We start from the raw sequence: 23,634 nt of genomic DNA, 5'->3' as shown, positions 1-23,634 counted from the left end.
GCATTTTTTTTATTTTTCAATGTTATCATTAATGACATGATATTTTATATACTTTTCTTTGAATCTTATATGCCTAAAATACATGACTGAAAATAATAAGAGAGGTTTATAAAGAAGTTAAAATGCCCTTTAAAAGATATTTAAAGTTGAAATATTGGAAGCTTCCCTCTAGAGATCAAGAAGGAAGGAGGCCCACTATCACTTTTTCTATTTATCATTGACTTGGAAGCACTAACCATTGCAAGAAGGGAAAAAAAATAAAAATAAATAGGCATAATTGGAAGAGAAAAGAATGCCATCATTATTTGCAGATAAAATGGTGATATATGAAATAAAATCTAAATCTAGAAAAAAATTGGAAATAATACACTGACTCAGCAAATTTTTTGGAGACATGATTGAAATTGAAGTACAGAAACAAGTAGTATTTCTATGTTAGCAATCAAAAAATATAAAACATAATTCTTAATAAGATTTGATTTATACTACATAAAAATCTAAATGCAAATCTTACATAGATCAGCAAAACCTCATTGAGGATAATAAAACAAGATAAGAGAAAATAAAGACTTAATAACTGGAGATGCTTGTGCATTGAAAGGTTCAATAATGAAGATGGCTGCAAATTGACAGAGAATCGTCCCTTCATTGCATACCTAATCTTCTTATTTATAAAATAGATTGAGTTAGCATTCAAACTATGAACAAATTTTATAAAATTTATTACTATTATATATCATGTGTTAATAATTCTTGGCTCTACTATATATAAATTTTCTATTTAATAATTTAGGCATATCCTATCCATTTTAAAGATAGTTTTACAGTGGCCTCAATATTAAGCTAACACAATTATAGAACTAAAAAAATCCACTCTCAGGCTGGGGTTATGGCTCAGTCACAGAGCACTTGCCTAGCATGTGTAAGGAACTGGATTTGATCATAAAAAGAACCACATAAAAATAAATAAGTAAAATAAAGGCATTGTGTCCATCTACAATTAAAAAATTTTTAAAAATATATATATTCTATAAAATTCACTGTTTTGAGTCTGTTATTGGATAAATTGAAAATTCATGAATAAGAAATTATGCCAATCATCTTCTACTACCCAAGCCAAAATTTTACCAAACCAAATTCTAGATTTTAATTTTTATTGCATTAATATGTTTTTGATTGTCATTAATGTAAAAATGTTAGTTTTTCTTTCTAACCTCTTTTCCCTCATTTTCTTTGCTTTTCAAATGTACTCTCCTACCAGGTGGCCTACAACATTACAATTGAGGGGAAAACATATACTATGAACCTAACGCAAAAGTAGGTAATGGTGCTACAACTGTCTTTGTTCTATTTATCATTATTATTTGTAAATACCCAGAATGCAATTACTTTGCATTTGGAAATGTTACTGAGTGTTCCTTTTTCTCTTATGTTGTTCTTTTAAAAAATACCCTAAGTCTCTGTATCAAAAAACTGGATTGGAATCCACAGTGCTGTTCCCATCTTCCCCGTAGTGAATCTTCCTGGTAGCATCCAATTTGGTTTGGGCTTCCCATGGGGTTTCATGAAGGACGAATTTTGATTATTTCCTGAAAACATAAATATGGTTTGTTTTCTAGTTCCTTTATCCAACTTAAAGTTGAACGATCATAGCAGATTCTTGGATGTCATGAATCATGACAATTTTTTAAAATTAGCATATATACCCTATCACACTGTATTATTAAGCACTTAGATTACAACTGTGATCACCCAAACTCAATCTCATGTCAGTTAATACATTTGGGAAAAATGAAGCATAACATGCTGAGCAAAAAAGAAAAATCAAAGTTGATAGTCCTTGTTTCAATAAGAAGGAGTGACTAGAAAAAGAACTAGTTTGAAGGAAGACACAAAAAGCTGACTCAAAATTATTTCTTCCTAAGGAAAAAAACTGAGTGTTTTTGCAATAAATGTGCAGGGAAACCCCAGACAGAATCTCCCCGACAGTGATGGGCCTGCAAATGAGCCAGTGGTGAGGGCTAAACCATCCTGTGGATAACTTTCCACATCACAGTACAATACATACAAGTGTTCAATAGAGACGGAAGTAGGTGAAGTACAGTGGGTTAGAAATGTAAGAAGATCTAAATTAAAATGCAGTCTTTGAGCCAATAATGGTGGTGCATGCCTGTAATCCCAAGGTTTAGAAGGCAGAAAGATTGGGAGTTCAAAGCCAGCCTCAGCAAAAGTGAGGCACTAAGCAACTCATTGAGACCCTGTCTCTAAATAAAATACAAAATAGGGCTGGAGATGTGGCTCAGTGGTTGAGTGCCCCTGAGTTCAGTCCCTGGTATACCTGCCCCCCACAAAAATGCAGTCTTTGCAGATTTGTTTTTTGGATTGGAAAAAGGATATAGAATATACAATACAATTAATGGTGATATCATGATGAATTTGTAAATGACCCTTTACTACTTAACTTGCAAAAAATGTATTTCTTTTCTTGCACACAAGCAAATCAAAAGGCATTTAATAACCCCTTGTCAATGAGTAAAATTAGAATATAGTTACAAATATTTAATGCTTAATCAAAGAAGCACCAGCTATTTGCAAATTTGGTAGGCGTTGTCAAATAACTCTTGGATTAAAAAAATTATTCAAAGCATTATGGAAAAAATGTCAATAATATCACAACAGATAGAATGTTATAAATCAAACAGTCTAAATGTGAATGACCAGATCTATAATCAAAATACAGTGCAGAACTTTTGCTGTTTTTTCATTTTACATGCAACAGATGAGACTCAAGTGTGCAGGGCTGGAGAAGGGGCATGGTGGGGAGGGAACAATGAGTATAGTTGGGTCACCCCAGGTGGAGTGATGAGGTCTTCAGTGGCCATTGGCCTTGATCTGCTGCCAGTCCTGCCAGCCCTGACCAGGACACCTTGGTATTTAATCTTTCTGAGGGTTGGCCAACAGTTTCTGTGTAAACAGGTGGATATAAAAGTTGCTCACCACATACCGACGCTTGGGCTATGCGCAGAACTGGCACTGCCCTGCACCTGTCACAGTTATGCCCTAATCTCTGAGGGCTTTAAAGCAGGTAATAATCAGTCAGCTTGCTCAAGGCAATCCTGACAAACCTGGGGAGTGCATGGTTACAGCATCTTAAAAGATATCCGAGGTATTCATTGGCATTATTATTAACTCTAGTCACAATGCTGTGTAAGAGGTGTTCTGAACCTATTGTCCTCAGTGAAACTCACCCCTGGCCCCTAGCAGCCACCATTTTCCTGCCTGCTTTTATGAGTTTGACTCTTTTACATCCCACATATATGTGAGATCATGCAATATCTTTCTTTCCGTGCCTGGATTATTTCACTTAACATAATATATTTGGGTTTGATCCATGTCTCCCAAAGAACAAGATTTCTTTCTTTCTTTTTTAAGGCTTAATTGTTTTCCAGTGTGTGCTTGATTATTGCTGCAATCAACATGCAGGTGTCTTTTCAACTGACGATTTCACCTCACTTGCAAATATACCCAGCAGGGGATTTCCAGAATAGATGATAGTTCTACTCTTAATTTTTGAGGAATCCCTGTACTCTTTTCCATATCCACGATCTTAATTTGCTTCCCACCTACCTTGTACAAGGGTTCTTCCTTCATCTCATCCCACCAACATTCGGCATCTCTCTTCTCCTGGATAATAGCCATTCTAACAGGTGTAAGGTGTTGCATCCTGATGGTTTTCATTTGCATTCCTCTGAGGGTTAATGATAGCAAGCATTTTCTTAAATACATGTTGACCATTTGTACATATTATTTCTTCCCGCTCCCATTTTTAAAATTGAGTTATTTGTTTTCTTGCTGTTCTTCATATTTTTAAATATTAAATATTAACCCCTTACCAGCTGTAGGGTTTGCAAGTGTCTGCGTCCATTCTGCAGGTTGTCTCCTCCCTCTGCTGACTGACTGTCCTGCTGGGCAGAACCCTTCTAGCCTGGTGCTGTCCGCTAGTTTTAGTTTTCGCTTTTGTTGCCTAGGCTTTTTTTGGTCATATCCAAAAAGACTTTGCCCGGACCAACGTCACAAAGCTTTCCCATGTTTTCTTCTAGTAACTCCTAGTTTTAGGTCTTACATTGATGTCTTCAGTTCACTTCTAGTGTTGTGAGACGAGGATCCACTTCCATTTTTCTGTAGGTGGACATTATTTTCCATATGTGATCTTTTGGAAGAGACAGTTCTCTTCCCATTGTGTGTTCCTGGTGATGTTGCCAAAAATCAATTAACTGTAAATAAGTGGATTGATTTCTCTGGTATCTCTTCTGTTCCACTGGTCTCCATGCTGTTTTGATTGTTACAGCTTTGCAGTATATTTTGAAATCAGGTCATCTGATGCCTCCAAGTACCTCCTTTTTGCTCTGGCTATTTGGGAAAACTTAACAAGGAGGTGGAAAATCCACACGCTGAAAACTCTCTTTTGGCCAACCTCTCTACTTATAATAAATATAGTAAGTATCTTTTTAAAAATGAAAGTTTAGGAAACAAAATTTCCACTAAGTACCCTTTTATCTCTATTTTTACAGAGTATTTTTACCTCATAATTTTAAAGTTTATGGTTATGATGGTACAGGAATCATGAAGCCTCTTGATAAAGATTTTCAGGTATGATTTTCATTATCTGTTGTACCTTTGTGATATGAATTTCTCTGATCATGTTATTTAGGGTCCACATAGAGTACAAAGGGTGGAGGTCATGTTTTGTTTTGATGTGAACCCATTCATTTCATTTTGACAGTGTGTTCTCAACTCTATTAAACAGAAGGTTACTAGGTCAAATATCATTGTCATGTTTCTAAATCATTTGTTTCATGTGTGTGCTCATGTGTCTGTGGCAAAAGGGGTTGAATATATTGTGAAATGCCTGGAATGAAGACCAGGGTTTGAATCAGGGGAAGCTAAATCTGGAACAAAAGGAGAATCTACAGTGTCCTCTGAAGAATGTTCAGGGACCAAATATTTTCTAAAATACATGTAAACCATTTGTACATATTGTTTTGAGAAATATTTATTTCTGTCCTGTCCCATTTTAAAAATTGAGTTATTTGTTTTTTTTGCTGTTCTTCATATATTTTAAATATTAAATATTAACCCCTTACCAGCTGTAGGGTTTGCAAATGTCTCCGTCCATTCTGCAGCAACCAAGTCAGGGAAGCTGCCCGGATCCCAGCAGGCAGGATTGGGACACCTACTTAAATAAGAAATAAGCAAACAATGTAAAAAGGGAAAACGAACTTAACGCATTCGGATTAATGGGATAAGCAGCTGTCTCAGTTCTCCTTGGGCCTTACAGAAGTGGTGACAGTGTGTGGAAAAAAGCCAAGTGACACACACATGCAGATTTAGCTAGAGAACCTGTCACCTTCAGCTTCCTTGGTGTCCACCCCCCAGGGCAAAATTTGATCAGTGGTTATTCTCAGCATGACAAAGTCCTCTGTTTCTTAAGGACATATAAAATTTCATGCATATTTGGAACTAGATAGAGTTTTCATGTATTTGGAACATTCAGGGCTTCATTTAATGATGTCTATAATTTTTTTGGTGGAAGTAATTGAAAAATAATGGTAGAAATGAAATGTTCCTTTTTGTTTTGCTTTTGGTCTGCCCTACTTATTGTTGTCCTCATCTTTGTGGTTGTTTTCCATTTTCATCCCCAATTTCTACACAGTGAGTCCATCATTTAGAGAGGCTAAGATTTTAACAGAAGAAATTATAGACTTAGCCCTTGCTTTGAATTTCATTTTTAAATTTGCCATCAGAGAAGGCAAATACAAGTGAGTCAATGTAAATAAAGAAATAATATGTACTATTATATGCAAACAAAGACTTATATGTGCAGGGGCGTGTATGTGTTTGTGTGTGTGTGCGCACGCGCGCGTGTGTGTAAGAGAAAAATCAGATAGAGCTACACAGGGCCACAATATCCCACATTTGAATTTTATAATATTCTGCCAAACCCAATTCCACTGCATACCTTAAGAGGTATGAAAGAAAGATATGCATGCAGTTAAAAAAAAAAAAACTAAAAAAGAATGCCTTAATAATAACCAAAATGTGGTAAGTTGTTGTATGTTGGTCTCAAATTTCATGAATATATGTTGTTGTATTGATATGTTATGCTGTAAGCCTATTTCTACCCTAAAGAAAACCAAGTAAAGTTCATTAAATTATATTTAAAGCAGATGATTTTATTGAATTTTTTCATAAATTTTGCAAATGGCATTCATCCCTAAAAGCACATCGTTTTGAAAAATAAAGACATATACAGAAGAGCTAATTGGTCAGTTATTGGCATCAGACATTGGTCAGGCATCAGACATTCCAAAGGGACTCTCTTCTGATGCCTACACGTAGGGGTCAGGATTTTAACAGATTAATTTTGGGCAGGCACACACATTCAGTGTGTAGCACACAGGGAGCTTCTGTTATCTGCTTCTTTTTTTTTTTTCAATTATAGGTCATACTTTCCTGTTTCCTTGCAAGGCTTATGATTTTTCGTTGGAAATGGGACATTTTAGATGATTTATCGTAGGCAATCTGAATACTGCTCTATCCCTTGGAGCCTATAATTGTTTCTTGCTTGATTATCTGTTTGGTAACTGGCTGTATGATTTTAGGGGGATCCAGCTTAGGTACACCCAACTGTCAGGGTGGGATGAAGTGGAATGGCCCTCCCCCTGGCCACATTAGCATATTAAATTCTCCTAACTGTTGGCGGGTTGCTCTGTTGTCCAGTTAAACTTGGACTGTCCGGAAGGGACAGTTCTGTAGATCAGTGACCCCTCCCAGCCATTTGCTGCCCATCAATCTCTCCCACACCATTTTTGGAACATTCCCTTGGGCTTCTCTGTGCTCTGTTGTGAGTGAACTCAGCGCATCTGGGAAGAAGTTAGGTTCTGTTTTATAACCTGCTTCTCCTACCAGGAAAGACCTGTGGCCTGAGCTGGGGAGCTGAGTGCTTTACATTCCATTCTCCTGGAGCCAGACCTGCCTGTTGCAGGAGTGTGCTCTGACAGATGTGGGGGTCTCCCTTCTAGTCTCTCTGTCATCCTGGTCTTTGCTTCAGAGGCATTTCCTTAGTTCACTGCCTTCGTCTTGGCTCAAGGCTGCTGTGCTGAAGGCCTTCCTGCAGCAGGAGTTGGGACAGTTCCTTGGGCTGATTTGACCCACATGTGATGGGTGGTTTGGCCGAGCCCTCTTTGGACTTCCCTGTAGGAGGGTCTGCAGGTTCTTCCTTTGCTGATGGCATCTGGACACTACAACTGGAACTTTCCCCTCCAGCCCTGGAATAGACAGCCTTGACCTTCACAGGTCTCCTTCAGGTCCTCTGGCAGCTCCAGCCTGCTGGCTCTTTTGGTCCCTCCTATCCATCATTTCCCCCACTGGCACCTCCTCTGCAGCCACACCCTCTGTGACATTCTTAAAGCTTCCTTTCTGTCACATTTCTTCAGATTTGGGATTTGGCAACTTTTATAATTCTAATTTTTATTTTTATTTTTTTTTTCACTTTTTGAAAACTTCCCAGTATATTTCATTTAAACTATGTTAGAGTTGGATTTTTTTTTTTTTTTTTTTTTTTGCAGGGGGGGTTGTACTAGAGAGTGAACTCAGGGACACTCAACCACTGAGCCACATCTCCAGCCCTATTTTGTATTTTATTTAGAAACAAGGTCTGGCTGAGTTGCTTAGCACCTCAATTTGGTGAGGCTGGCTTTGAACTCCCAATCCTCCTGTCTCAGCCTCCCAAGCCACTGGGATTACAGGCGTGTGCCACCGTGCTTGGCCATCAAGTTAGGTTTTTATGCTCTCTATATATTTCTCTGAATTTCCTGATGGATCCCCTTTTGTGTCCAATTTTTCTTTAATGTTCTCCATCACATTTTTAGTATCTGTTTTAAAGTCTTTTTTTGAAAAATTCCTATTCTTGGGTTATTTTAGTGTCAATTGTCTTTCTGATTTTCCTCTTGACTCTGTACTACATTTTCCCTTTTATCTGAATATCTAGCACCTTTTAAAATCATATACTGGCCACATTCAATGGCACACTTAACCCTTGTGACTTTTTTTCTAGAGGGTTTCCAAGTTTGTTCTAGTAGGCAAATATCCTGGCAGGAACCAGATCCTGACTATTCCACTGCACTTGCAGATAGACAAACCCTTTCCTCTGTTCTTCAGCTTTCCTGGTCTTGGCTCCTTCTAGACTCTCTGGAGCCTCTTTCCCGAATCCTGGGTCTGGATGTAAGTAGAGATTGCACCTGAGGAGGTAACGGTGCGCACTGGGGTCCTGGCTCTGCGCCTCCTCCCTCCTCTCTTGGACACAGCCCCTGGGTTCCGCACTCTGAGACCGTGGCTTCAGCCTGAGGCTAAAGGTCTGGGTTTGCTGTTGAGGTGTCAGGCTTTCTGCAACTCTGCCTGGGGAGTGCTTTCTGGAAGAAACCCACCAAATGAGAATTCAGCAAACTCAGTTGCCTTCTTTCTGGTATCAATTGTACTCTTTTTCTGTCTGCTTTTGTAGCTGAAGTTTTTAAAATATATACATACATTTTTTTCAGTATTTATAATTGATATCTGTGAGAGGGTCACACCTCTATGAGCTATTCTGCCATTGCACTCTAAATAGTTGTGTAAAAATAGGGCTTGGAGATATGGCTCAGTTGGTAGAGTACTTGTCTGGCATGCACAAGGCCCTGGGTTCAATGCCACACACACACACACACACACACACACACACACACACACACACACCTTGAATAAGAAACCATCAAAATAGTTGTGAAAAAAGACTTTCATTTTTGGATTCATATTGTTTTTTTCTACCAGGCAGAATTATGCCAGAATAATTTGGGGGGAGGTGCATAGTGAGGTTTTGATTATTTTCACTTTGTCCTAGTGATCAAGAAAATCGAATTTAGTTTACAGAATATGAAAGAGTGTGAAAATTAACACATTCTTTATGAACCTGTGGGGAAAAGTTTTGGGAAATTGAGTCTTACACTCATCTAATAATCTTTAAATCCCTTGTGCAAATATTGAGTATTTTATGTACACATACAATATCTGAAAACTCTATCTCCTAATAAATCTGTATGTATTTTATCTTTCAGAATTTCTGCTACTACCAAGGATTTGTTGAAGGTTATCCAAATTCTATGGTGATGGTTAGCGCATGTACTGGATTAAGGTTGTAATATATAATTGTATGAATCGCAAAATGGATTCCTTACTTGAAAATTATTTTTAACAATGGCTCCTACCCTTATAATGAATTAAGATCATTCTCATATTTAGAGATCGTGAAATATAGTTAGGCAAATACCAATCACATTACTGTTCTGTAACTCTTAGCAAGTTTGCAAATACTCAGTAATTTCCTACTGTACCCACTAAGGATGATAATAATATGCAGGCCACAAAAAGAACTAAGTAGCTCTTAATTAACTTTTTTTAAAGTGCAGCATTTTATTTATATACTTTTCTTGGAATTTATAGGGGCTTACTGCAGTTTGAAAATGCTACTTATGGAATTGAACCCCTGGAATCTTCAGTGGGCTTTGAACATGTAATTTACCAAGTGAAATATAAGAATGAAACTGTTTCTTTATATACTGAGAAGGATATTGAAATAAAAAATCTGCCCTATAAAATACAAAGCATAGAGGTAGGTGATCAATTGAGTAAACTGTATAGTTGTTACTCTACAGCAATATGAACACTTCAGTTTTTCAGAGAAACTACTCATTTGTACACACTCACACAGACACACATATGGATTCATGTACCAGAAACTGTATAGTTTATAAGCCTTAAAACTAGTTTTATAACTTAACTGATAGCTCTTTAAATTTCTGCAGTATTAGCTATGATGGTCCCCTCTTTCATTTCTGAAATATTTCCAATATTTTTGTGTTCAGAGAAGCCAAGTATATTTCAATTAAAGCATGGCTTGTTCAAACAATTTGTTGTTTTAAAATTTTAAATCACATCCAATTTTTCTTTAAAACACATCATTTGTTGCATTTGTTTTTAATGCAAATATATGTCTTGGATTAAATCTACCGGTGTTTTTTTTTGGTCTTATATCTTTCTTCTTCCTTTACATCATTGTTACTAATCAAGTGTTTTTAATGGTTTTAGTTTTTTACTCTAAGGAGTATTTAATTGGTGCGTTGTTCAATATATTTTGTATGATGTATTACCTAATTATAAGTACAAAACATATTTACAGTATAATGATGTTAATGGTCACTCTGCTCAGGAGCTGACAAACTCCAATCCTCAGGCCAAATCTGGCCCACAGTCTGTCTATGTAAATGATGGTTTATGGGAACACATCCATTGTATGCATAACTTTTATGTACATTGCTGTGTCAGCCCACTGCCCACCTGCCCAACAGACACCTTTCCTGGCATTCTGCATGCCCTTTATTACCTGTCTACTGGATGAAGTGGACTTCTTATTTTTCTTCAAATGAGATTATTTTTCAGGAAATTAATGAATGAGTTATGAAACTACCACCAGTTCCAGTCTCAGAAATGAAAATGAGCAGGATGACTTTTGGGATGTGAGCCAGTCAACACTTGTGTTGGTCAGAACCAATGAATAGTTTTGAATCCCAGTCCATTAATCCAGCATTTCAGGAGTCAGAAGCCAGTAGCCTACCCTTGTTTAGGGACTTTAATGACTTGTAGTCTTCCAAGCAAAGGATTTCAACTTTCTCAGTAAGGCCGTGAAATATTTTGGTGTTTAATATTGAATGGAAACAGTAGGAAATCAGTTAAGACTACAAGGGAATCTTGTTCACCTTTTAAATTCAAAACCCTTGATTTGGACCAGAAGAGAGAATTTTAAATGATAAAACGAGTAACCAATATGGCCTGAATTTGTCTTCCTGACTTTTCTCAACTTTTTCCTCCTTGAAGTTACTATAACCATTGTTTTTCTGATCTCTACTCAAATCCCAGGTTTGCTATTTATGCTCTCTTCATATGTTTAGGAACACATTTTAACTAAAATGAGATTGTCTTGAATGTTCAAGGGATTAAATGCCAATGAAAATTAAACATAATAAAAATTTCTTCAGCTTCTGAGTTTGGATTTTCTACTCTGCATTTAAATACTTGTCTCCTGCCTGTGGGTGGTGTTATTGTAGTGACTGAATATTATGAATTCACTACCCTGTTGGGTCAGAATGTTTGCGAAGCCTGTCTGTCTGTCTGTCCCCAGTGCATTTCTTATAGGTTGTCTTCATGTAATAATTAGAGTGAAAAAAGACAACACTTCTATGAATCTTCATGACAACCATTATTTCTTTTCCATTTCCAGCACAGCCTGACATTGACGAGCCACAGTTCAAAGCCCCACACACATCTCTAATTTAACCATGATCATCTGTCTGGCATCCCACCCCAACCACTTTATCTTGAGAAACCTGTGGTCTATCTTAAGAAAACCCATGATTTGACTCTGTTTCTCATCTTTTTCTGAGGCAGCTTATATGGAATTAATTGTATCCTTTAGATGAAATGCAAACCCCTACACATAAGGATCTCTTATTATTCTTTTAAGATCAAGTGCAAAATCATACCACAGAGTAATGCAGTAACATAAAGCTGATAGAACTGCTTGTAGGACCAATAAGAACATGAAGGAAGGAAGAAAGGAAGGTGGACAAAAGTTATTTTCTGAGTTCATTATAAGGTTGATTAAGTGCAGAGAAGTGACAGCATAATTAAATGAAAAAGATTCTATGACATTTAGTTTTGCTTGCTATCTGGTTCTATTTCTCTATGTAAAATCATATTTTCAGCATTGTGTTCATTTATAGAGTTCATTAGTGATAGACACTGTAAATATTTAAGTAATTCTTCAATTTTGATGGAAGGTTTGTGGATTTTTATTTTTCAGCCACAAGAGATGGCTCAGTATTTAGAAATGCATATTATAGTTGAAAAACATTTGGTAAGTATATTTTTGATTGATTTGTCTCATGTCACTTTATGTTAGCAATGAAGTGTTATAAAAGTAATTTGGAAAGAATTTATTGACAGAGGAGAATTAGTGACAATTCTGCATTAGCCAAATTCTAAACCATTCATATCAGTAGGAAATTGGGAGTCAAATTTCTATAAAAAGTTTAATCTTCATTTTAAAAATAATAATGAAAATAAAGTAAATGGTAACTTCATGTAATTTAAAGAATTTATAATCATAGAAATGTATTGCATGTACTCTTAACACTTTTTTAAACTTTGAAAATAATGATTTATATTGCGGATAGGAGATGGTATTATCATTCCTGAAGGTTATTTCTTGTAGAATTTCCTCAATGAAATGGAATTACAATGATTTGAAATTTGAGAATACTGAAATAATTTCATTATCTTATTTTTTCCTCTATTTTGTGGAAAAGTTCCAAAGTTTATCATCAAAAAAAATGACAAATTTATTTTGGTGTACTTTGGGATTTCCCCAAGGAAATGTCACGTGCCTTTGTTGCTAATCAGCTACCCATCAATAGGAAGCTTTATTTCTGGACTCTGACTTTGTTGCTATGTCCTGCTATGAATTTCTATCTGACCATTATTCTAGCTGAATACCACAAGTTTTGTTATTTTGATAATATAGTATTTTCTAAGTCCCCTATGATTTCTTCTTTGGCCACTGGCTACTTGTAATTGGTTTTGCATATTTCAAACTTCTCGGATTTCTCTTTATTTTTTAAAATTTCATCCTATTCTATTCAGACAACGTATTTTGCATTTAAAAAAATTGTTTTAATTGGATTAAATCCTAACAGCTTACATATGCTGTATTTCTGGATCATGTTCCAAGGGCACATGTGCTGTCTTGCAGTGAAATGTTCTTCAGATACTTATTAACTTATAATTTTGTTTTAATCTTTAATATCTCTGTTGACTTCTTTGCCCAGTTATTCTGGTTTGGGAAGATGATTATATATTCATATGCAGTTGGAAGACTACATAGAAGTTCTGTCCATTCTTTAAACAATACCCTCTATAGCATGTTACAGTTAGGATATTGTAACCAATTCAGTATAGATACAGGATAATTCCATCACAGCCAGGATCTGCTGCATTCTTTTTATAGTCGTACCCATTTCTCCCTCACCCACCTCCCCTGCCCCCTGGAATCCATGACTATAATCTCCATGTCTACATAGTTTTTTAATTTCCAAAAGGTTATATGAATGAAATCATTCAATAGACAACCTTTTGGGAGTTTTTTGTATACCTACTCTAAAGGTTTTCCCAGCTTTAACTACTTCTTACACAAAATGATGCATCTGCTCTTAGGCTGAGCTCTCTTGTTTGCAGAGATCCCAGCACAACCCCTCTGCACATTTTAGGGATTCAGGGGAACACTATTGTTCTACTGGTTTATGGTTCACATTTTTTATGTACACGTGATCATTTTCCACTCATCCCATCTTCAGTCTTCAATTCTTGTCATTGCTTTTTAGTTTTTTCTTCTCTATACATTTTTGTTCTTGTGAGTCTTTTATCTATTGTATTTTTATCATCGCTTTAGTGAAATATCAGGCAAACATGGTTTTGAATGGGTATTGTCGATCTACAATCTTTCAGATTTAGATGCTTACTTTTTTGCGAAACAGGTAATATTTTCATTTGGAAGTGCTATCATTCATTTGACAATGGAATTATCTCTTGTTTTAATCTCCTTTTCATTTTTTAGATTTTCCATTTTTACACTAAATATCATATGGTTTGTATAATAGTAAAATAACGTTGCCTAGCATAGTGGTACATGCCTGTAATCTCAGGTACTGGGGAGAATGAGGTAGGATAGAGAGTTGGAAGCCAACCTGGACAACTTATCAGGCTCATATCTCAAAATTAATTAATTAAAAGATAGGACTGGGAACGTGGCTCAGTGGCACAGCACTTGCCTAGCATGCACAAGACATTGGGTTTAGTCCCCAGCACTTCAAAAAAAATGTTTTTAAAGAAAAATTTAAATGTTTTTAATAAAAACTGGATATGTGTTTAAAGGTCTAACAATGTACATGTGGATCTAAAAGATAATTGTATTTTACAGTACGATCATATGGGTTCAGATACTACTGTTGTCACGCAAAAAATTTTCCAGTTGATTGGACTGACGAATGCTGTAAGTGTTGGCTTTTCTAATACTTCTGCACTTGTTTGTTAACTAAAACAATTCCTATATCTTCTTTTATGAATATACATGTTGTGTGATGGTAGAGAAAATCATTTCATTTTAAGTTTCTGTTTTCCCACCTATAAAATAGGAATAATGAGAATTGTATACTCCTTTTTTTAAATTTTTTTATTTTATGCCATTACACATTTACTGTATACTCCTAATTAGGTTATTGTTAAGAATTAAGCTAAATAAAACACTCATATTCAGTATCATTACTAACAGCATTTATTATCTACTAACACACTTTAAAAGGTACATTCCAGAATTAGAGTTCAGCTGTTCAGCATGAGTCATAAGTTCATTTTCACAGACAGATCAAAAAAATCCATTTCGACCGTGCCGTATGAATCCGTCTTCTGTATGTGTTCTGTTGTAGATTTTCACCTCCTTTAACCTTACCATAATTCTGTCTTCACTGGAGCTTTGGGTAGACGAAAACAAAATGTCAACCGCTGGAGATGCTAATGAGTTATTACACAGATTTCTACGATGGAAAAGATCTTACCTTGTTTTGCGTCCGCACGATGTGGCGTTTTTACTTGTGTGAGCATATTTTGGAATTACTAAAGCTTAGACAAAGAAAACATACTAGTTTGGCCCTGTTTCTGATCATTGACAGGCCTCTAGGGGAAAAAAAAATCTCCCATTAACTTCTTCTGTCATACAGTAAAGTCAAAGTTATTTTTTTTTCTACACCACACCTATGACGGAATTGTTGATACCTGTGACTCTTACCAACTGGATTGTAGTTCAAGCTCACCTCTTGGATCTTGGGGACCCCACAACTTCTCACCTTAGAATGAGCACCACATCATGAAATGTCCCTGACTATACTCCAAATTTTTTTGGAGGGACTGAACTCGGGGGCACTAGACCACTGAACCACATCCCCAGCCCTATTTTGTATTTTGTATTTTTTTCCTAGAGACAGGGTCTCACTGAGTTGTTTAGCATCTCACCTTTGCTGAGGCTGGCTTTGAACTCACAATCCTCCTGTCTCAGCCTCCTGAGCTGCTGGGATTATAGGCATGCACCACCACGCCCAGCTTCCAAATTATAATAGTGTCTCTTCTAAGAGACATGTCTGAATTTGAGTATTGGAATTTAGCCTTCTTTACTTCATTGTCATTAAAGGAAAAAAAAAAGAAATGGAAATACTACTTTGTATTCCAATATAATGTGTGCATAATGTAGTCACATTGTGCTGTTAATTTTTTAGTTTATAAGTCTCTCCTGTTTAATAAGCTCTTTGTTTTTCGGAATATATGTCTATATAGTAAAATTATATACACAATTTTTTTAAATGTTAGCACTTCTCATCTTTTGTCCCATGCCTCTGGCAGGCTAGCTGTGGCTGATTAATGTGAGGAGACTTTAATTTAATCCCTGAGGTGACTAGCTACCCATTGGCCAGCCATTTTACCTTTGCTTTCCCATCTTAGTGAATTTTGTTTATTCTTGTATTTATTTGGGGCACGTATTCATTTCTATCTAAAAAGACACTACTTAAAAGGGGTCCTGCTTATGTCACAGAAAACCCAAGGAAAGCCCACTTTCTAGTACCTGTTTCCTAAGTCTGTTTTGTTGTTTTCAAAGGGCACAGAAACGCTGAGTCACATTCAAAGTGGTGATACTCTGTTAAGTGGAAATTTTTATTAATTTAATATCAATGTGCAAAACTAAAATTTGTCTTAGGAAAATTGAGAATTAATTATGCTTACTTTTACAAAACCAGAGGATTGTGATCTGATTTTAAATTTAATTTTTTGAATTTAAGTTACAGAGAAAGGACAGATTTTGTTGGTGCCACCTTCCAAGGGAAGATGTGTGAGAGGGACTATGGAGGAGGAGTGGCCATGGTATGGTATGGCTTAATTTGCTTGGCTAAAATGTGTCAGCAGAATGCTGTAGACAAGAGTATAGAGTTAAAGGTCGCTTGGCTAAAATGTGTCAGCAGAATGCTGTAGACAAGAGTATAGAGTTAAAGGTCGCCTCACGATTTCCATGTGTGTTGAAACCTGCATTCACCCAGTGATCTTTGTCCCTACTGCCGATAGCAATGCTCAAATTACAGGAAGTTTTCTCAGAACTCACTACATTCAAAAATTTGCAGTGCTCATTTCCTGATTCCACATATCCTTTTTAGAAAAGTCGTTCAGGTCGAAATCTCTTTGAGTCTTATCATACGATGTCATTAATAATCAATATCATAAATCTTAATATTTAATCATGTATTTATGTTCATTTAAAGCTTAGATTCGTACTTTGCTTAATAATTTACTTAATTATCTAGCTAACACAATTATGAACCAGATTAAAATAAAACATTTGAAACCATCCATTACCTTAAAATGCTTCGTAAGACACAGGTGAAGAACGAGAGGACCAAAGGCCCTAATTGACGTTATTTATCTCGGTAGAAAATCTGAGAGTATCTGGAACTGGCTTGTTTTTGCCAGTCTTTCCTGAGGCTGTGGCTGTGGGACTTGCCACTTTTGGCTTTCCTGTCGGTGTGTCGGCATGATGCCTGCTGGAGCTTCTATCGATTGAAGGAAAAAAATTGCATATATGAGATCTTGATTTCTAAAACTATAGTCTGGAAGTTTTTTCAAAGCTTACATGAAGACACATTTATAGATTGTAATCATGCATTAGGCAACCAAAGAATTCTCAATAAATACCTAGTCATTTACCATTTCCTGGCCTGGTGATTGGAACATAAGAAACCTCAATAAATACTACCTTCTGTTATTCTTATATGAAAATATTGGCCTAGAGGCAGGTGTTATTTACCAAAAAGAACTCATCTGGTTTATTGTAATATTTTTGCCCTAAAATATTTTTTAAAATTCAATACTGAATATAGTTTTGCATTTTTAAAATTTTTTTTCAAAACTGAAGTAAGAATGGCAATGCCCTGTAGAAAAGTGTCACTCTCCAGTTCCCATCTTTTTTCAAGTTTTTCCTACTAGTCTGTTGTGGATTGAATCATGTTCCTCACAAATCATGTGTTAAAACTCCACCCCCTTTATGTGACCATTTTTGCAGAAATGATCCATACAGAGGTAGTTAAAATTAAATGAGGGGAGAAGGTGGGGTTCCAGTCCACAGGACTGGTGTCCACCTAAGAAGAGACACCCCTGGGACAGCCCTCTCCACGTGCACACAGAGGAATGGTCATTAGAGGACCCAGCAAGAAGGCTGGTTCCTCCAAGCCAAGAAGAAGGCCCAAAACCAGAAATCAACCCTCCTGGAACCTGGCTCTTAGACTTCTAGAACTGTGAGATTCTCCAGAACTGTGAGAAAATGCGTTACTATTGTGTAAACCATTCAGTGTTTGATATTTTGTTATGGGAGGCCAATCCAACTAATAGAAATCCCAAGTGAGATTTTCACAAAGAGAAATATAAAGAAAAGTTACTTCAAGGAAAGATGGAAATACACACACCAGTAAGAAGACAGGAGCAAAGGAGCAATTGCTCATGAACAGAGAAACACCGGCTTCTCTACAGATGCCTAAAGAGGAATTTTTACTGGTTACTTTCATTTTACTGAGCTATAAGAAGAAACAGAAGAAAGATAGATAGATAGATAGGACTTTCCTACAATACCTTGAAAACAATATCTTTTATAACTAAATCATTATTAATATGCTCTATTTAAACTCTTGAAATGCAGCAGAACTCTTCATTTTCTTCCCCATGAATTATGCAATCTCTCTCTCCTTCCTCTTCTTCAATTTCTTCTCCTCTACCTGTTCCTCCTCCTCCCCCCCTCCTCCTTCTTCTTCTCCCCCTCTCTCTCTCTCTCTCTCTCTCTCTCTCTCTCTCTCTCTCTCTCTCTCTTGGCTATCAAATGGTACATTCAAATGTGGAAATTTGATAAATGGGACATTTATCAATGTGTATGCAAGGTCCCTCTGTCCTGGTGATAAGTAGTTATCAGGCTGAGAGGGGAGGACAGGGCCTTTTGATCAGGATCATGTGGAAAGCAGACCCTCAGGGCAAGGTTCTGGGATTCACAACCTCTTAACAAAGATGGTGGTAAACACCTCAGTCTCACCCTCCTCATTAGACGGCATGGAAGTAAAACTAGAGGACAAAGGACCCTCTGATAGGATCCATTTGTTCCATCTTCTTGGTCTAGAAAGCTGGGTGGAAAACAATGGGAAGAAGAAACTAAAACATATGCCTAGAAACCTACCTGAAGTCTGCTCATCAGAATGTTCATTAGGTATATTTGAAGGCATGCCAAGACTTGTGGGAGTCTCCTTCAAAATTTATGTCTTAATAGTATTAAAATATGCTATCATCTTATTATCTTTATAAAAAGGGAAACAATAAAAGTATTTTAGTTTTGAAAATAAAGAGTAAATAACTGAAAACAGCATTTTTATTTTCAGTCATTATTACCATAATATAAATTATTATTTCAAAAAGTGATTTTATAAGTTTAAAAAACATCTATGGAACAGTCACACAAGATATCTTCAACTCTGAAGAATTAAATAATAAATAAACACAATTGGTCCATAATTTGAGATACACGTGTCTTATGTGTTTGTCTTGAAAGATTTCATTTGTGAGTACGACATTGTTGTTATATATAGTTAACAAGTTGCTGGGTCACTTAAGTCCTTGGCCTGATGCCACCAAATGAGTCTTTCATTTACATTTTAGTACAATTTCAGATTTGATTTTTCATATTTTCCTAATATTTATGATAATACCTGTAATAGATAAAGTTAAGTCAACAATGATGACACTTCTGTGGGTAACAATATTAGATGCCTCTACTTCTTTTTTACTATATGACTATTTTGAATAATGACATTGTTCTGCAAGTCAAGAAAATGCCTATAACAAAATGTACATGTAAATTTGTGGGTTGTTGGTTTTTTTTCCAGCACCCCAAGGCCATAGGTCTGGAATCACTTGCCATTATTTTAGCTCAGTTAGTGAGCTTGAATATGGGGATATCATACGATGACGTCAAGAAATGCCATTGCCCAGGAACTATCTGTATAATGAACCCAGAAGCAATGTAAGAGACTTAACCTTTATACTTCATACATATATGTCATATATATAGTTTATATTAAGATATTTTTGTGTATGTAATTTTAAAAAATTTAAGCTGTTAAAATAATATTAATGATTGAATATCAATTGTGACCAAAGACTGCAGACATAGTCCAGAGCCCATACTGCATATCTGTCTCAATCTTTTATATAAATCAAATGCCACATCATGTGCTTTCTCATAGGTGAGCAAACTCTACATCTATTACTCTTTACTTGTGTGATTTTTATAACTTAGGTTTGCAATGACAACACAAGAATTTTTTGTTAGTGTGACCATCTGCAGGCGGCTCCTTTATCTGCTCTGGCTCCACCTGAAGTCTTGGCTTCTACTAACTCCAGAGACGCTGCATCCAGCTTTGTCATAGGGAACACCTTGTGCAGTCACCTTGTGGTGCTTCAAGACCTAGGGGATGTGTTTGCTTTTATCATCATTCATCTTAGAGTTCATAAGGAAATTTATAGAAGTAAGACCAGAGAGCGAGGGGATTAAAGGGGAGCCTCCTTGAGGCCAGCCTATGCAACTTAGTAAGACTGTCTCAAAAAAATGAACTTCTTAATTGAAAGGGTTAGGGGTGTAGCTAAGTGGGTTCAATATCTAGTACTGGGGGGGTCGGAGGGACAATGAAACTAAAGCTGTTCCTAGTACATTCAGTATCATGGAGTCTCTGTCAAGTATCAGCCACTTGCAAGGTGGATCTATAATTGTATTACAGCTCCTGGTGGGCTACCAGGTTTTTACAGAGTGAAGCATGCACCCAGGAGATGACAGGTGACTACGCCACTGAAGTTAAACATTTTCACCATCAATTGGTATTCTCAGATACAAGATTATAAGACCAAGGGCATGTGGTATATCTGGAAGCAAGTAGAGAAGGTCCAAATGGCACAAAGAAATAACATGAATGAGGGGCCCAGGTCCTGATGTCACCTACCTTTATTGCATCAATATTTGTTCATCACTTTATACCGATAGACTCAGAGGAGCTCTCTAAAACTGGTTGATGAAGAGCGAAACACCTCTGTCTCCTTTCAGTATACCAGTTGTGGAATTTTAAAAATCATTTTTACATATTATAGTCCAGTTAAAGTTAGACCTAAAGACAGCGGGAGACGGTAAAGGGCCCAGTGAGCACATTTGCAAACAATGTATTTGGCTTTCGACCTTGTGGAAGAGAAGCGGTGGAGACTGGGATTGGGAAAGATTCCTCTGCCATGGCCAATGACTTGGATGTTTGGTCAAGGATCCGTATACTCTAAAACTGGACAAGTGGGGAAAGGAGCGTGAACTGTATTCAGAGTGGGCACAAAGTACAGTTGGCCCTCTGTGTGCCACATTCACACTCAACCAACCATGGATCAAAGATATTTGAAAAAGTATCTGAACATGTGCAGACGACTTTTTTCTTGTCGCTGTTCCCTAAACAATGCAATGTAACAACTATTTACCTAGTATTGACATTGCCTGAGGTATTATAAGTCATCTAGAGATGAGTTAAGGAATATGGGAGGATGAGATAGGTAATATGTAAATATTATGACATGCTGCACAAGAACCTTGAGCATTTGAGGATTTGGGTATCTGTCAGGGATTCTGGCACGAACACCCCCTGTGGAGACCAAGGGGCTACTGTACGCAGATGTTTAGATCCAATTTTCAATTCCCAAGTATTTATTTTAGAAGCAGCTCTCCATCAATGAACGTCAACCAGCTTCTACCCCAGGTCACCTATAAAACAAGTCCTAAAATGAAAGGCACGTACTCCCTCCTCAGGGCGACCTCCAGTGGCTTCAGGGGGACACTGACGTGCCAGGTCAATGACACACCCTGGCATGGCATTTTCTGTCTTTCTTCATCCTTGATCCATTGTATCTTCTTGCTAGGATCAACTCCTAAATACATTGTTTTTTTTTCTGTCTAATCAGACAACATCTTATATCATTTGTGTTCGTAATGTCAAGCAATACTCATTTCATTTTTATCTCCTTTGTCCAAATTGTCATTTCATGCAATGGCAATGGTGATGCATAGCTTGTGATGCTGTTGCAATGATCCTAATAGTTAGGGTGGTGAAGAAATGATAGAAAGGATCAGGAGACCTTAAATGCAGGTACTCCTTTGGATCCTCCACACCCTCCTGAATATCCTCACAGTGTCTTTTTTGTTGTTGTTCTTTTTAGTTCTACACGACAATAGAATGTATTTTGACATATTACACATACATGGAGTATAACTTCCCATTCTTGTGGTCGTACATGAGGTAGAGTGACACTGGTCGTGTGTTCATATATGAACAGAGGAAAGTGATGTAGGATTCATTCTACTGTCTTTCCCATTCTCATCTCTCCTTCCCTTCCTCCCCATCCAATCTGGTGAACCTCCACTCCTCTCCACAACCCCCACCTATTGTGATTCAGCATCTGCATATCAGAAAGATCATTCAGCCTTTGGTTTTGGGGGATTGGTTTATTTCACTTAGTATGCTGCCAGTTCCATTCATTTACCAGCAAATGCTATGATTTCATTCTTCTTTATGGATGACTAATATTCCATTGTGTATATATACCACATTTTCTTTTGGTTGGTTAGATAGTTTTAGCTACTGTGAATTTAGCCGCTATGAACATTGATATGGCCACATCACTATAGTATGCTGATTTTAAGTTCTTTGGATATATGCCAAGGAGTGGGATAACTGGGTCAAATGGTGATTCCATTCCTAGTTTTTTGAGGAATCTCTATACTGATTTCCTGAGTGGTTGCACCAATTTGCAGTCCCACCAGCAATGCATGAGTGTACCTTTCCCCCCATTCCTTACCAATATTTATTGTTACTTATATTCTTGATAACTGCGATTCTGACTAGAGTGAGATGAAATCTCAGTATAGTATTAATTTGCTAGAGATGTTGAACATTTTTTTGATCAGTTGTCTGTTCAGCTCCTTAGCCCATTTATTGATCGGGCAATTTGGTTTTGGGGGGGTTAGGCTTTTTGAGTTCTTTTTATATCCTGGAGATTAATGCTTTATCTGGGGTGTAGATGGCAAAGATTTTTCTCCTGTTCTGTAGGCTGTTTATGCTCTTGATGGTTTGCTTTTCTGGGAGGAAGTTTGGGGTTTGATACCATCCCATTTGTTGATTTTTCAATTTAGTCCTGTGCTATAGGTGTCTGGTTGATCACAATCTTTTTAAATAATATTCATATTCTGAAAATTAAAAAAATCATGAAATACTCAGGATCTATTCTTTACAACAGATAGTTCCAATCATGCACACATTTGTTTTTTAAAAAATAATCGTGGAGTTTTACTCTGTGCTAGTAAATGAAACAATTAGAGCTCCTGAAGCTGAAAAACGGTCTGAGAAGTCAATCAAGGTCCTTAGAAATATCTCTGTGTGAATTTTGAAAAGATATCTGAAATCGATGAGAAGGAACCAGGCATACATATTGAGAAAGTCTCCAAGGCAGGAGACGTCATTAGGTATTTGGCAGAGGGGACCGTCAAGAAGGCCACTTAGCTGAGCAAAGGAGATGAGGTGGATGAGGAGCATGGCCTTGGAGAAGGCTTGGTGATTAGGCCACATAGGCCGTGCTCTGAACGACGGAGGTGGGTTTGAACAGAGAAGAGATGTGACATTATCAATGTTTTAGGGAGAATGCTTGATTTGGATTTTGAGAGAAAAATACAAAGGACAAAACCTGAGGTGCTTGGTCATCGAGGGGGCTATTTATTGCATGAACTAGTACTGAGATGGTGAAGGCTGGGCAGAGGTGGCTGGACATAGTTAGTGGATAGATTTGACAATATTGGGTCGGTGAGAAATAGAAGGACCTCGAGATTTTGTCCTGGGTATTTTTTCTTTTTTGAGTTTGGAAATATTAACAGTAGAACCAATGGGCAGACACGGTCTTAGTACTTTACAGGTACTGGAGTCTCACAAGTCTATGACACAAATGAACCTTTATCTCCATATTGCAAAGAGGAAACTGGAAAAAATATGCATATAATTGAAAGACCTTTTACAAGGACATACAACCTGTAAGTGGCAGAACCAAGATTTTAATCCACACAGTTGGATTGGGCACAGTTTACATGTTCCGAAGCACCATGCTATCCTTTGTAAGCGGTATGTTTTTATGCAAGAAGCATTTAGAATTTAGGTCATTTAAACTTAAGGTGCCTGTGAGTTAGACTCAAGAAGAAACACCAAGTAAAGAGTCAGATATTGGCCTCTAGGATTTAGGTGGTAAGTTTGTGTTAGAGGAACAAGATCTGAGCTGTCAGATGTAGGTTTTATT

General features: G+C 36.9%; 1 protein-coding gene across 1 annotated transcript in view; it reads left to right on the top strand.

Moving 5' to 3' along the window:
• The window catches only part of Adam2 (ADAM metallopeptidase domain 2), a 59,845-nt gene that overhangs the window by 6,170 nt on the left and 30,041 nt on the right, over positions 1 to 23,634 (top strand). Inside the window, exons 3-11 of the mRNA XM_076853540.1 lie at positions 1,262 to 1,317; positions 4,572 to 4,650; positions 9,150 to 9,226; positions 9,535 to 9,703; positions 11,951 to 12,004; positions 14,123 to 14,194; positions 14,628 to 14,794; positions 16,029 to 16,110; positions 19,158 to 19,294. Coding sequence (XP_076709655.1) covers positions 1,262 to 1,317; positions 4,572 to 4,650; positions 9,150 to 9,226; positions 9,535 to 9,703; positions 11,951 to 12,004; positions 14,123 to 14,194; positions 14,628 to 14,794; positions 16,029 to 16,110; positions 19,158 to 19,294 — 893 coding nt within the window. The remainder of the gene's footprint in view (positions 1 to 1,261; positions 1,318 to 4,571; positions 4,651 to 9,149; positions 9,227 to 9,534; positions 9,704 to 11,950; positions 12,005 to 14,122; positions 14,195 to 14,627; positions 14,795 to 16,028; positions 16,111 to 19,157; positions 19,295 to 23,634) is intronic.

The sequence above is a fragment of the Callospermophilus lateralis genome, chromosome 4, assembly GCF_048772815.1.
Source record: "Callospermophilus lateralis isolate mCalLat2 chromosome 4, mCalLat2.hap1, whole genome shotgun sequence".
Classification (NCBI taxonomy): domain Eukaryota; kingdom Metazoa; phylum Chordata; class Mammalia; order Rodentia; family Sciuridae; genus Callospermophilus; species Callospermophilus lateralis.
This window is presented reverse-complemented; position numbering and strand designations above follow the sequence as displayed.